The sequence below is a fragment of the Phanerochaete carnosa genome (assembly GCF_000300595.1).
Source record: "Phanerochaete carnosa HHB-10118-sp unplaced genomic scaffold PHACAscaffold_6, whole genome shotgun sequence".
Taxonomy (NCBI): domain Eukaryota; kingdom Fungi; phylum Basidiomycota; class Agaricomycetes; order Polyporales; family Phanerochaetaceae; genus Phanerochaete; species Phanerochaete carnosa.
The window spans coordinates 458395-470604 of record NW_006767633.1 but is presented as its reverse complement, the minus strand read 5'-3'; the positions used below and the strand labels follow the sequence as shown (position 1 = coordinate 470604).

Here is a 12210-nt window from a genome sequence, read left to right as displayed (position 1 = left end):
AGGGATGGAGGGTAGATGGGGGCCAGTTACAAGCCGGGGCTCATAACCTATTGTCGTGATACGACTACTGGGCTGCGCGAGCGCGAACTGGCGAGTGGCACGCGGGCACGATCTAATACACACGGTGTTAGTCTGAGTGCGAAGGGAAAGAGCACGCTGTATAGCTATGTACCTAATACACACGGTGTTAGCTAGACAGGGGTCCGGTGAGCATACTACATAATGCGCAAGGGCGACGAAGGGGACTTACTCTGAGTGCGAAGGGAAAGAGCACGCAGAGTGGGGATGCGAGAGGAGTCCTTATATACTAAAAGGAAGCAAAAATTGAAAGTCCGCTAGAATGGGGAAGCCTGCCATAAAGAGGTCTGTGCGTGGGAGCACTACATATGATTGTCCAATCACTATCTACGTATTAGCAGCGCCTAATCTAAGATGTCCACCTTAAGTCCATGCCGGGCAGAACGCCGAGCCAGAGCCACTAGGCGCTTCAACATGCCATGCAAGGGCGGAGGCGTTGACCCTGGCCGCAGACGAACAGCCTTCAAGAAAATCGGGAAGCACCCTTCTCTGCTGTACGGCGCCTCTGCATGCTGTAGCTGCAGGCCACCGACGTACATGTGGTCCAGTGTGTTAATTCTGCGCATACATGCGGACTTCACGCTAAATTCGAGCATAAAATATACTAAGAGCCAGACAGTCCGAGTCATAAGGACGAACGCTCCTCGCGTCAGGTTGTCAGTATTTGTCTCGTACTCAAATGGTTTGGAACTTGCCGTGGGTGGGGAACATGTGCATCTGCCGGCAGCGAGAGCTGATAGTTGGCTCAAATGGTAAGGCGCACACAGACAGAGGCTCACATAAGAGCGCCCAGCGTCGACCCATCCGTGCATGTTCGATTTTTGGGTTTGCCTTGCGCTCTGGCTAGGAGGCAGATACCTTTCGCTTCATACTCAATTTGAATTATAGTCCGAGATATCCTATGAAGGTCCGTGGTGGACAAAAATAAAAATCCCGTTCTCGCAGTGCCGAATCTTGTTCTGGCTGCGGGCGGTAAATCATTTCATTGTACTAAACCGAGTTTGTCCACGTGTTAGTGAACTTAAGTGCACCTGTATGCGCTGCTATACATGATAGCGCAAGTGAGTGCACATTTTTTCACCATTGTGTGCTCCCACAGGCTCGACTTGGATTTATGAGGGTCTTGTTTGCTCTGTGCATGACATCCGTGTGAATGTTCATGCACTTTTGTGCACTTTGGTGCGAGAGCATCTATCGCAGATTTTTCACATTTAGCTATAATGATTGCCAAAATGGGAAATTGGAAGATAAGCGCCGAACGAGATCGAGTTTCAGGCCATGCGAGATCGAGTTTTGATGCGGACAAAATGTGGTTTGAATCCATGTGGGCGCACTTTTGTGCACTTACCTGCGGCATCACGTACAACAGCGCACACAGGTGCACTCAGGTTCACTGATATATGGATAAATTCAGTGTGGTGTGGTGTAGTAAGATGCCGCCCACAGCCAGAACAAGATTCGGCACTACGAGAACGAGATTCGTATTTTTGTCCACCGCGGACCTTCATAATATCCGGTATAATCTAATCGTGTAACATAGCTAGCGCTTAATCTCCGGGGCAAGGACTCCTGCATCGTGCTCGCTACGTGCTTAACTACAGTAAGGGGGGACCATGGGGCCCCAGTCGCACTAGCTTCAACCTCTACCTAGTGGCTTTGTGGCACTATACCGAGGAAACATCAACGGTCCTGATTTAATGATTTGGCCTGTTTCTCATAAAAATAGAGAGAGCGAGAAAAGAAAATCACGTTTACCCTCCGATGGACGCCACCAAGCCTTCGCATCTCCCAACTCGGAAACTGGCTCCCACATCGAGGTCACGCGCACGCGATTTGCGTCATCCTGCTTTCATCCATGACCAGCGCATCAAGCACCGTCTATTCCAATGTCTTTAATCCCTCGGCTTTTCCACGAGTTCTTCAACATACGCTCAGAGGACACGCGCAGATAGCAGACTACAGTACAAAGCACCCGGCCGTACCCAGTTATTCGTTCCACGCGGCTAGCTGAATCCCATGACCTCCACGAGTGTGGGACACGGATGGGCAGAGGTGGAGTCGTGCGCATGTCGGTCTGCTCATCTTCCCCCCTGACCAACACGAACAGGATCTCTGCTCTCAGACACGATGGCTGCGACGTCGACACCTCTTCCCCCAGACACGGAAAATCAAACATATCTCACAGTTCACGCCCTTCTCGCTGGAGGGCTGTGGCTTCCGTACAGGGAAGTCTTCCAAGATAGCCTACATGAACCCCCCGAGGTTGGGTCGGACATCCCCTTTATTGCTTTTCTCATCACACACCCTACGCACGGGCGGGCGCTGTTCGATCTGGGTATGCGCAAGGCAAGTGGTGACCCTGTTGATACCTGCTTTCTGCCCCTCATTCACAGTGAGAGCAGCATGCCAAGGGATGGCCGCCTGCACTTAAGGAGACTTTGGATGAATTTAGGGTGTATGGCCGTTGTGAGGAGGACATAGTTGACGCGCTGAGGAAGGGCGGCGTTGATCCAGCGGAGATCACGAAAATCATCTATAGGTGCGTAGACACGTTTTCCCACTCTTGATTGTCTCTGAAATTGATGCATAGTCACCTCCATTGGGATCACGTTGGCGATCCACTTCCCTTCACGAACGCCGAGATCATCCTCGGCTCTGACGGCAAGGTGCTCCTCGACGACGCGTGGCCCTCTAATCCAAACAGTCCGTTCATGGCGCTCCCTGCGAACATGCACGCAGACTTCATCGACTTCGCGGAACCGAAGAAGTACAAGCGGGTCGCGCCGTGGGGGCCGTACGAGCGCGCAGTCGACCTGTTCGGCGACGGGTCGCTGTATCTCGTCGACTCGCCGGGACACGTCCCGGGACACCTGGCAGCGGCGACGCGCGTCGCGCCAGACAGCTTCGTCTTCCTTGCGGGCGATACATGCCATAACAGACTCTGTTACGCGCCCGGCGGGCGGCTCGTAAGCGAGCTGAACCACGCCGACATCGAGACGGCGCGAAAGACTGCGAAGCGGCTGGTAGAACTGGATGTGTGTTATCCGAACGCTGTCGTCGTCATCACGCATGATAGTTTGAGGAAGGAGGAGATGCCGTTCTTCCCTGACTCGGACTTGAGGGGCTGGGCAGAGAATGAGATCGAGAAGCGGAGGCGAAGGGCTTGAAGTCTTCTGCCACGTCTCTGTCCGCTAATGCGCTGATATCCGTGTACAGTATCGTCGTAATCTAGGTTGTTCTCATCATAATTCCGAGTCAAGATAAACAGGTGACGTGGCCGAAGCTAAGCGCTGCGGGCAGGATTAATAAAGGACAGCGTGCACCGTAAGAAACGTGCGTGGTGTGAAGAGGCACTCAGTTACTTGTAGGCTATTCTACACCATGGATTCGTTGCGGTAGCCATACAGCCCCTGCTTACACTGTGCGACCTCGGCGGGCAGTAAGTGGGCGCTAATTACGGTGACATGTACAGCTTCCTCTCGCACCCGTCCTCGACGCTCAGCACACTGGCTGGCCCGCGAATTCAGTAGATCACACTGTCCAGTGCAACTCCTCGTCTCGTCTATTGCGAACTCACGGACGCTTATATGTTAGAAAGGACCAGGGCTGCGGACACGGGCATCTAAATTACAAGGTGCGAAAGTACCAAAGACCGCATACTAACTTCTTGATATAAGTCTACTCTGCAAGGATGGACGAACGAAGGGAAGCAAAGCCACAAACTTGTTGAAGAGCTATATGAACATGGGTGGGACGCAATCGATCCGGTATCTACGTGGTATGAGACGGTCCGCGTGGTCCTCGAACGCCTTTCCCTCCTGTTTACACCATCATCAGAGCGGCGGTATTGACGCGGACAAGAGGTCGCTCACCTGAACCACTTGTCGTTCCATCATAAGCCCCGCAGAGCATGGCACCTATGGCTGATCCCGTTATCGACAATGTCCTGGATTTGAAGCTTTAGAGGTCGGATCGGCTGTCCGAGGCTTCCTTCAGACGCCCGGTCAACCAACTCTCAACGCGCATGGATAGATCGATTATACGAGACCTCATAGATCGTTTACTCTCTGAAACAACAAGCATTTTCACCAGTTGGTCTCAACAGGATGTAACACGAACTTGGCATTAGATAGCAATCAAAACTTATCGCGAGAAATACGAAGTTCTCAGCCACAGTAAAATGTGATGTTTCAAGGGACACGACGTACTGTGAGAGCATGCAACGAGCCGACGCCGAACACTCTCAAGGCTTGTTCATCTGACGCCTCTGACGCCTGACACGCTTAACCTTGGGCGTGGCCGGACTGGTGGTTGTAGATTCGGCCTCGTGGATGTAGGTCGCATCTTTATGCTCTGAATTAGGCGGGGTAAGAGCATCCTCTGCTGCTAGCTCAGTGACAATTTCTGTGATCGCTTTTGCCCGTGCTCTTGAATGTAATACAACAAGGTTCTGCCCTCGGTTCTGATTGCACAACCATGTCAAGGCACACAACTAGGCTCAAAGATTGGCTCAACACACCTGTTCACGCTGAAGGAACTGCTCGAACTCCTCTCTCAGCCTAGTACCATGAGTCGTTCCAGGTTTGGGGTCAAACCATGAGGGCTGATGATTTAGCCCAAGGTGCTTTGTCGCACAAGCTAGTGCATCCAGGAAGACAGTAGAAAACCCTTTCATTCCAGGGGTGAAAATGAGCTGGTTCCAGTAAACAACCTTGGGTATATCAGGCATTGGCGGCAGACCAGGTATGTCCAGGCCAGGATCTGCCTCGTGGTCTTCCTCTCCAGCCATTCCTCCACCTGCCTGTTTGTTGGTGCCCGGGCGAATGTAGTGGAGCAGAGAGAAACGGTCGAGCGCAATGATGAAGGCGTAGTAGCTAGGTTCGCCGTTGGGCAGCAAGTCAAACGTAAAGGCAGCTTGTACGTTTACTTGCTCAATGGCACGTGCTAGTGCTTCGTCGCCCCGAATGTCCGTGCCATTACTGTCGTCGTCGTTACTGTAACAGTCACCGTCATCGCTATCGTTGCGGTCGTCGTCGTCATCACTATCATTGCAGCCGTCGCCATCGCTGTTGTTGTTATCGTCGCTGTCGTCGTCGTCGCCGCCGCTGCTGCCGTGGTCGCTGTTATCGTCATCAGCCTGCCAGTGAGGTATATATGTCTTAACCTCCACCCAAAAGCCAAGTTTTATGTACAATAGGATCCTTCTTCGATGCAGCAGTGGAGTTGTACTTAGCGAAGGGCAATTGAGGGTGACATTCGAGTTCGCTACGCTTAGCGCGGTCGGTGGAGACTGCGGCGTATGCTTCAAAAATTCGAGCCACTGCGCCATAAGAAAAGGCTTCGATTTCAGAGAACGCTGCCGCAAGGCCGATGTCGTGCTTCAGCTTCCTGAAGTAGTCGGTGTCGACAGTTAAGATTGTCTGTGATGAACGTTGTAAGCCGATCAGATTGAGACGTTAGCACATCGTATCGGTACATACTCTGGTATCAGACCAGACGGATCGTTGAGCAGCTTTGGTGGCTCGAGTGCGCGTGCCAACCATGGCCGCAGAGTCTCAGAGCTGCACGTGGCTGCAGTACTCGACGAGCAGCTCAAAGTTAGGGCAAGGTCCTGGCTATATATACGAGATCTGCCATGATCTCTTATGCGGCTGTTTTGGGAACCCTATCTGATTTTTTGGGCTAAGACATTCCATGATCTGAACGCGGATACTTTTGAGCGGTTTGAGTCATAGTTTTGCCTGAGTTTATACAAAAAGGTACGATTTGCACCCAAATGGGTGTCTATGCCGCAAACAATTAGTAAAAACTTGGAGAATGTCGGAGGCGCTTCGCGGACAGCGTTTCCGCACAAAAGGTTAAATAAGGCAGATGATATAGGAATACAGTAATGGCTGAGTATTTTTTGAGGCTGTTTTCGCCGTTTCCCTACTTCTCCTTGGTAGTCGACGCTGTCCCAGTTTCCTATGGGCCAGCGACCCTCGTCTGGTGGGCCCTCAGCCGACGGCCAGGGAATGATGAAAAGAAAGCATTACTAGGATTATGAAAGACAGTAACAGAGAGTTCGAGATCGTGAGGCAACCGCAGAAGCCTCTAGTGGGCAACTGTCTACATCTCAGCTGTTATATATATTAGTTCTATTCAGGGATGATATAATACAGGCAAGACATACTTAGTGCGTAAACTGCGTGCGTTGAGCCAGGCTGAGCACTGGGATACTGATGCGGGCAGTTGACATCATCAGTCGCCTCGGCGCTTCTCTACTTGAACTTGAACTACCACCATGTCGACCTCTCCAGATAGCGAAGCTCACGATGATCCCCACCAATATTCGGACACAAAGCCAGACCTTGAGTCAGAGTATAATTTGAAGGCTCGGCGTTCTCCTATGTTCAGGGCGAGCAAAAAGGTTCATTTCTTACGTCTTATCATGTAACACGTCGTTTACGCATCTTTTCACAACCAGAATCATCGCAAGTGGTGCAAGATGTTTGAGCCTATGGAACAACTGCCTCTTACACTCCGATTTGATCGCGAGAACTTCAAAAAGCCGTGGTACAGCAGCCCCAGCTACAGAGTATGCTTTAGCTTCGGCATTACCCGTCAACAGCTGGTCGACTACGCTCACCGAGTGAAGCTTCTAAAGCTGGACTCGCCCGACTGGAAGAAATCGGCTGCAGCCTACAACGTGGCGTTGTACCTGAGCGTGATCGCCGAAGCCGAGCTGGACTCGCGCCTAATCTGGCACACGAGGAACAGATACTGTGTGAGCTTGTATAACAACTACACACAGTACTCTAAGCAGCTGGTGGAGGAGGACGAGAAGGATGTCCTGGATATCATACGGGAGGAACTGAATATTCCGGATGTGGCGCCAATGTGGTATTTCCAAGTGGATGAAGATGACTGATAGGTGGGCGAGAGCTCTGTGCGATTATGTATGTCGTCACTCTTCGTCACTTTATCTTCTTCGCTTCTTCGCCCACTGCTATCTGAGCCCTGTGAAAGTCAACAGCCTGGAGTCCACCAGAAGACCCTGCGCCGAGAACCCTCAGAGGATCAAGCGGGCAATAAGAGGGCGTACCCAGACGAGGAACCCCACCACTGCTTTCCCAGCTAGATGCTCCCAGCGAACTGCAGCTCTCGCAGGATGAGCGCAACGAACAGCTTGACGACGCGTAGCGCCTGTCGGTCGTTCTGCCTCGCGCCCATGTCGCCGCAATGCGCTGGATTTGGACTCGGGTCCACTCCCTCCCCTGGGCCTATGTTATACGTGATGACTAGCATTGTCCACGATGTGTCTGCGGGGCCGCACCGCGCATTATGGCTGTCAGTTCGTCGAAGTTCCTGTCTTCTCATTTTCTCTCTTCACCCATCCTCGTTCAGAACTGTCTGGCCTGCAAAGGCAATCAGTCGTGCGTATTAATCCCATCATGCTACGAAGCTTATGCTCATCCGCCTTTGCAGACGTCTGCGGGGGCTCAATGTCGAACGACACGCGACACAGCCTAGCGCAGATCCCGCTGCGGTGGATGGTGCGCCAGTGCCTCCTGGCGAACACCGGCATCCGGTTCCACGCCGACCCCCTGCGCGGGATCGAGCTCAACCCTGCGTTGCTGTTCAGAACCGCCCCGCGCCGTTGTACCACACGTCGGGCGCGCCCGTGCCCGACGGCACGGCTGAGGGAAGAGGAAGACCTTGCAGACGCGCTGAGCTTGGCGTACGACCAGCTGTCGCTCGCTCGCGGCCGGTGGGTGCTCAAGCTGCTGCAAATACGCCACCACATGCAGCACACGGCGGACGGGCAGTGGGAGACGAAGGTATACACGAACATGGGCCGCACGCGCGTTATCCCGAGGCGGGAGACGCATCCGGTGCACGCGCACCGGAGCGTGAAGATGCGCATCGAGGGGGAGAAGCCAGTGGGTCGTGCGTATGCACCAAAGGCAAAATTTGACGTCGAGCCAACGTGTATGACGTAGGTTATCTTATCCCCAGCTGCAGAACCGTTAAATTCGAGTTTTTCTCGACGAGCTCGTAGGCCTCTGTGCTGCGTTTCGCTGTTATCGTTTACCAAGGAGCTCTCTTTTACTGTAGGTTTGGAACAATGAACTCGTCTGTAGCACTAGGACTACGTACGGTATCAGTGCCTGGGACGGTACGAGCCAGAAAACAGGTGCCTCGCACGACGTGTGCTTGTCGTGTGCTTGTTTGTGATGGGCGGGCATTGTGGACACTGACGAAGTCATTCTATGCAAGACCCGCCACACTGGGTGGTAAGCGTTTCTCTCGTAAGATTGGTCGAAAACTAGTTGAACAAGGCTCTGGTTCTCACCTGAGAAAAATTGGAGATAAACCTTAACTTTCCATCAATTTTACTATGTTTTAGATGCTTTTGGCCGGGTTTGCACCAGCTTTTTTGCTCAATTTGTCCCGGCGTACAACTGGGGAAAAACTGGGCCTTGTTTAGCCACTTTTGCTCGGGTTTCCTAAAGAAAAAAATCCGCGCTTACCACCCTGTGCTATCGACGAAGTGCTCCATGAAAGCTTCAGTGGTGTACTACGATCACCGCGTTTTATGGAAAATTGTCTGAGGGCGGTTTTCATGCGATTCATAGTGTAGCCGGGCCCGAGTTTGTGGTGTCCCTATTTTTGTCCATCACCGACCTTCATAGCAGACATCAAATACCCTTGACTGGCTATCTATATTGAAGCCACCACTGCCAGACATGGTCGGGGGGGGAGAGCATCCACTCAGACCTGTAGGTGAGATCGAACGAGCATGCTCAGCCCAGGACGACTTTCCCGAGAGAGCGGCGGTGAGTTGACGAGGCCTCACTCAATGAGATTGAAGGTTTGGGCGCATACCGTTCTCATTGGCTGATGTCGGCAATGAGGAAATTCCTCATCACTTCGCGCAATATCAGCGGCAGTCATTGAAGCAGACGGGAACAACGCCTCGTTCTCACCCTCCTATCTCTCCCGCCATCCCGCTTATAGCAGAGTCAGCGATGGATATCGAAAACGACAACACAGTGGATGTGCGGCTTCTTTCTTTCTTTCTCTTTGACATGATTCACCTTATGTGTTCAGGTTCGCGATACTGCTCCATCCTGCGGATGCATGCCCGGAGGAATAGGCGAAGTGGTGGTCAAAGAATCCACGCCAGGGATTGATGGAGCGACGATCGAAGAGCCGAGTCGCGATGCAGAGCCTGTGAGCATGGTGGGTGACACGATTCAACTTGTAGAGCGTGCCGATGTAAACAAACATCTCAATAGACCAAGGTCTACCCAAACCCTCTCGAATCAAAGTCGCCTGCTGCTGGCGAATCTGAAGTGCCGCTCCCCTCGGACGATGCCCTAGTATCAGCAGGCTCAGAAGTGCGTAAGTACGTGGCAGATGTCTTTCACTTATTAATAGATGAATATTTAGAGAAATAATCCGCCTCGCGAAGAGCCCAAGCGTCAAGATTCGTCGGTATGCTATTGGCGCTATTCAGATGAATCTAAGACTAAAGAACTTGAATACGCATAGCAACAAGAAACCAAATCGGCATGGACCTTCCTGCTCGATTCCGCCCAAGAATATGACCAGGACAAGATAGGGAAGTGGAGGGGGGAAATGGATAACCTCCTCGTTTTTGTGAGCTTGCGCATGCGTACTTCAGTTCGAGCATGCTGACTGGAGCTTAGGCCGGCTTGTTCTCTGCCGTCGTGACCGGGTTCACCGTCGAGTCAATGTCCTGGCTGCAGGAAGATCCCACCGACACTACCAACAGGCTGCTCGTGCAAATGTCCGCCCAGATGGCTTCATTTTCCGTGTCCCCAGGCTACATCAACTCTACCGCCGCGCCTGCATCGTCCCAGATTCTTAGTTCATCCACCTTCCAACCTGCTGGCATTGACGTGACGATCAACATGCTGTGGTTTCTGAGTCTCACTCTCAGCCTCCTTGCAGCCTTCTTTGCCATCGCCGTTCAGCAATGGCTTCGCGCTCTCCCTCTCCCACATCATTTACCTGTGATGGAAAGTATCCAGCTCTGGGAATGTCGCACTGAAGACCTCATCCGATGGCAGCTGCCGAACGTCATCATACTCCTACCCGTCACCTTGCAACTCTCCGTTGTCCTGTTTCTGGCGGGTCTGTACCACCTCCTCCGAACGCTTAGTCATCCGATGACGACTGCGTATGCAGTAGTCGCTGGAGTGCCTTTTTGTCTCTACGCCCTCTCGCTCCCCCTGCCGCTTATTAGGCCTCACTGCCCATACAAGTCGCCGCTTGTCCCCTCTGTTGTATTTTTCCTGCGATGGTGCACGCTGTTCCTTCTTCTTCTTGCCATTTTTCTGGTCCTCCTTCCTTCGATCATCATTCAGATCGTGGTTCTAGCATGCAGGGGTCTGGCAGACAGCAATATCCACTTGATTCGTATCTATCAAACAGCTGTCTGGGCAGTGGATATCCTCTTCCGGCATTTCTACGATGTTCTGGAATCTGATCGCGACTTCTGGACAAAGAGAGAGGTCAGACAGTTGGTGAAGAAACAGGACACAGGCGCCGTATTCATACAACGACGTGCGCTAGCACGCGCTCCTGCAGCTGTTGTACGCAGCGAGCTTAACCGTCTCAAGCCTTGTCTCCTCTCACTCCCTGTCTTTCATCGAACTAGGGCCTTGCTCCAATGGCTGTCCTTCTATTTTGAAACCAGACAGACCAACCTTGAGCTCGCTGACGACAGGTCACCGATCGGCGTGAATATCCTGGCCAGAGTCAACCGCGCTTTTGCTGAGACATATACACAGCTTCTGCTCGACGTATTGCCGGACGAGTGGCATTCCCAAGACTGGGTGCGGTTTGATCAGGATGTGGCCCGTATCCTCATCCTACTGACGTGGATATACAAGGCCGACTTCGCTGGTTTTAACCTCCGACACATCTTGTCACCTCTACTGATCCAAGTCTGCGAATCACAGAAGCTAGAAGTCATTCAAAAATTCACCGATTATGATCAAGTTAGACATCCTACAGTGTGTCTCTTTGTGGCCACTATTCAAGATCACTATGTTTTCAGTACTACCGGTATGTTCTCATATTATTGATACAGAGACGGGTATTCATTGACACTTGTTAATGTCAGAAATCGAACAGATGATCTCGCTGGCAACCCGGCGCATCCCACAGCTGGTGGAAATGAATCAGCGGCTCGACGACGACTACATTATACACACTGTGGACATGATACTCGGAGCTGTTGCCGCGCCTCTGCACGTGCTTTCACGCGATGGAGATACCACATACGACAAACCAGAAGGCCTTCATCATCTCCTGGAAGAATTCGATCACTTCCTCGTTGCCCAGCGCCAAGGTATTCAATATATGGCCAAGCTATCGTTGGAGCAACCGGAGCAAGTTCTGATGATCACTCGCGGGGCAATGAAGTCCGTTGTGGACTCTCTTCTGAAGCTGGCACAGCGCAGCTGGCTACCTGTCGAAGTTTCCGGACCACTTGTTCACAACCTCGTTCAGACTTGCAAGGATCAGCGCGCACTCGAGGACACCATGCCTTCCTTAGATCGTTTGTCGGAACTAGTCTCTACACCCGCCACTGCGGCCTCAGCCCCTTCGATGCTCAATCCAGACATTACTACCGACGAACCCAAACTCGAGACGTCTAGTGTCGCCCTTCCTACTCTCCTGTCAGACGATCAGTCTGGTCCACAAACGGCGGCAGGTGGGGGGCATCTCGAGGCTGAGCGTTTACTGGAGCAGAGCGCGGCTTCAATACCCATGGTGCGTCTCATACATTTGTCTAGCGTATCCACAGCTTACACAAGAGCTAACCGCGTGGCACAGCAAACGCGTCATTCTTCACGGCTATCATTGACGGAAGGATTAGAGGCCGGAGAACCGACGCAGACCGTAACGTCACAGCTGGGGGTAGCTCCGCCTCACCCTTTAGAGTCAGCGGGCTGAGAAGATTTTATGTTTCGTGATTGCTACATGTCAGATAGTACTGCGTATAGACCAAGCCGCAGTTATGAACGTAAGGCTTTTCGGGCTCTTACCCCATTGAACGGGCCGCGGAGAGCATGTGGAACCAAAATATTTTCTGCAAGGCCGCTCTTCCATCAT

At 52.3% G+C, this 12210-nt stretch overlaps 5 protein-coding genes across 5 annotated transcripts; 4 read left to right on the top strand and 1 right to left on the bottom strand.

The window, feature by feature from the left end:
• Window positions 1-2202: 2202 nt before the first annotated feature.
• On the top strand, window positions 2203-3348 carry PHACADRAFT_122640 (uncharacterized protein; the record flags this gene model as incomplete). The annotated part of the gene is made up of 3 exons (XM_007396625.1): window positions 2203-2428; window positions 2476-2629; window positions 2669-3348. 3 exons carry the CDS (start codon window positions 2206-2208, stop codon window positions 3243-3245), a joined length of 954 nt encoding a protein of 317 aa, XP_007396687.1. The 3' UTR covers window positions 3246-3348.
• A 1226-nt stretch (window positions 3349-4574) lies between these two features.
• PHACADRAFT_257516 (uncharacterized protein) lies at window positions 4575-5499 on the bottom strand. The gene has a single exon (XM_007396624.1). It carries the CDS (start codon window positions 5405-5407, stop codon window positions 4589-4591), a length of 819 nt encoding a protein of 272 aa, XP_007396686.1. The 5' UTR covers window positions 5408-5499; the 3' UTR covers window positions 4575-4588.
• A 1024-nt stretch (window positions 5500-6523) lies between these two features.
• On the top strand, window positions 6524-7495 carry PHACADRAFT_257514 (uncharacterized protein; the record flags this gene model as incomplete). Its single annotated transcript, XM_007396623.1, has 1 exon — window positions 6524-7495. A coding segment is annotated over exon 1 (419 nt), but the record flags the coding sequence as incomplete, so codon positions are not given.
• Window positions 7496-7536: 41 nt separating this feature from the next.
• On the top strand, window positions 7537-8302 carry PHACADRAFT_257512 (uncharacterized protein; the record flags this gene model as incomplete). The annotated part of the gene is made up of 1 exon (XM_007396622.1): window positions 7537-8302. A coding segment is annotated over exon 1 (493 nt), but the record flags the coding sequence as incomplete, so codon positions are not given.
• Window positions 8303-9089: 787 nt separating this feature from the next.
• Window positions 9090-12132, top strand: PHACADRAFT_209808 (uncharacterized protein; the record flags this gene model as incomplete). Its single annotated transcript, XM_007396621.1, has 10 exons — window positions 9090-9119; window positions 9172-9303; window positions 9360-9461; window positions 9514-9558; window positions 9616-9723; window positions 9774-10601; window positions 10663-10682; window positions 10748-11157; window positions 11216-11868; window positions 11932-12132. The coding sequence occupies 10 exons, from the start codon at window positions 9090-9092 to the stop codon at window positions 12049-12051; spliced, it is 2448 nt and encodes an 815-aa protein (XP_007396683.1). The 3' UTR covers window positions 12052-12132.
• Window positions 12133-12210: the final 78 nt, after the last annotated feature.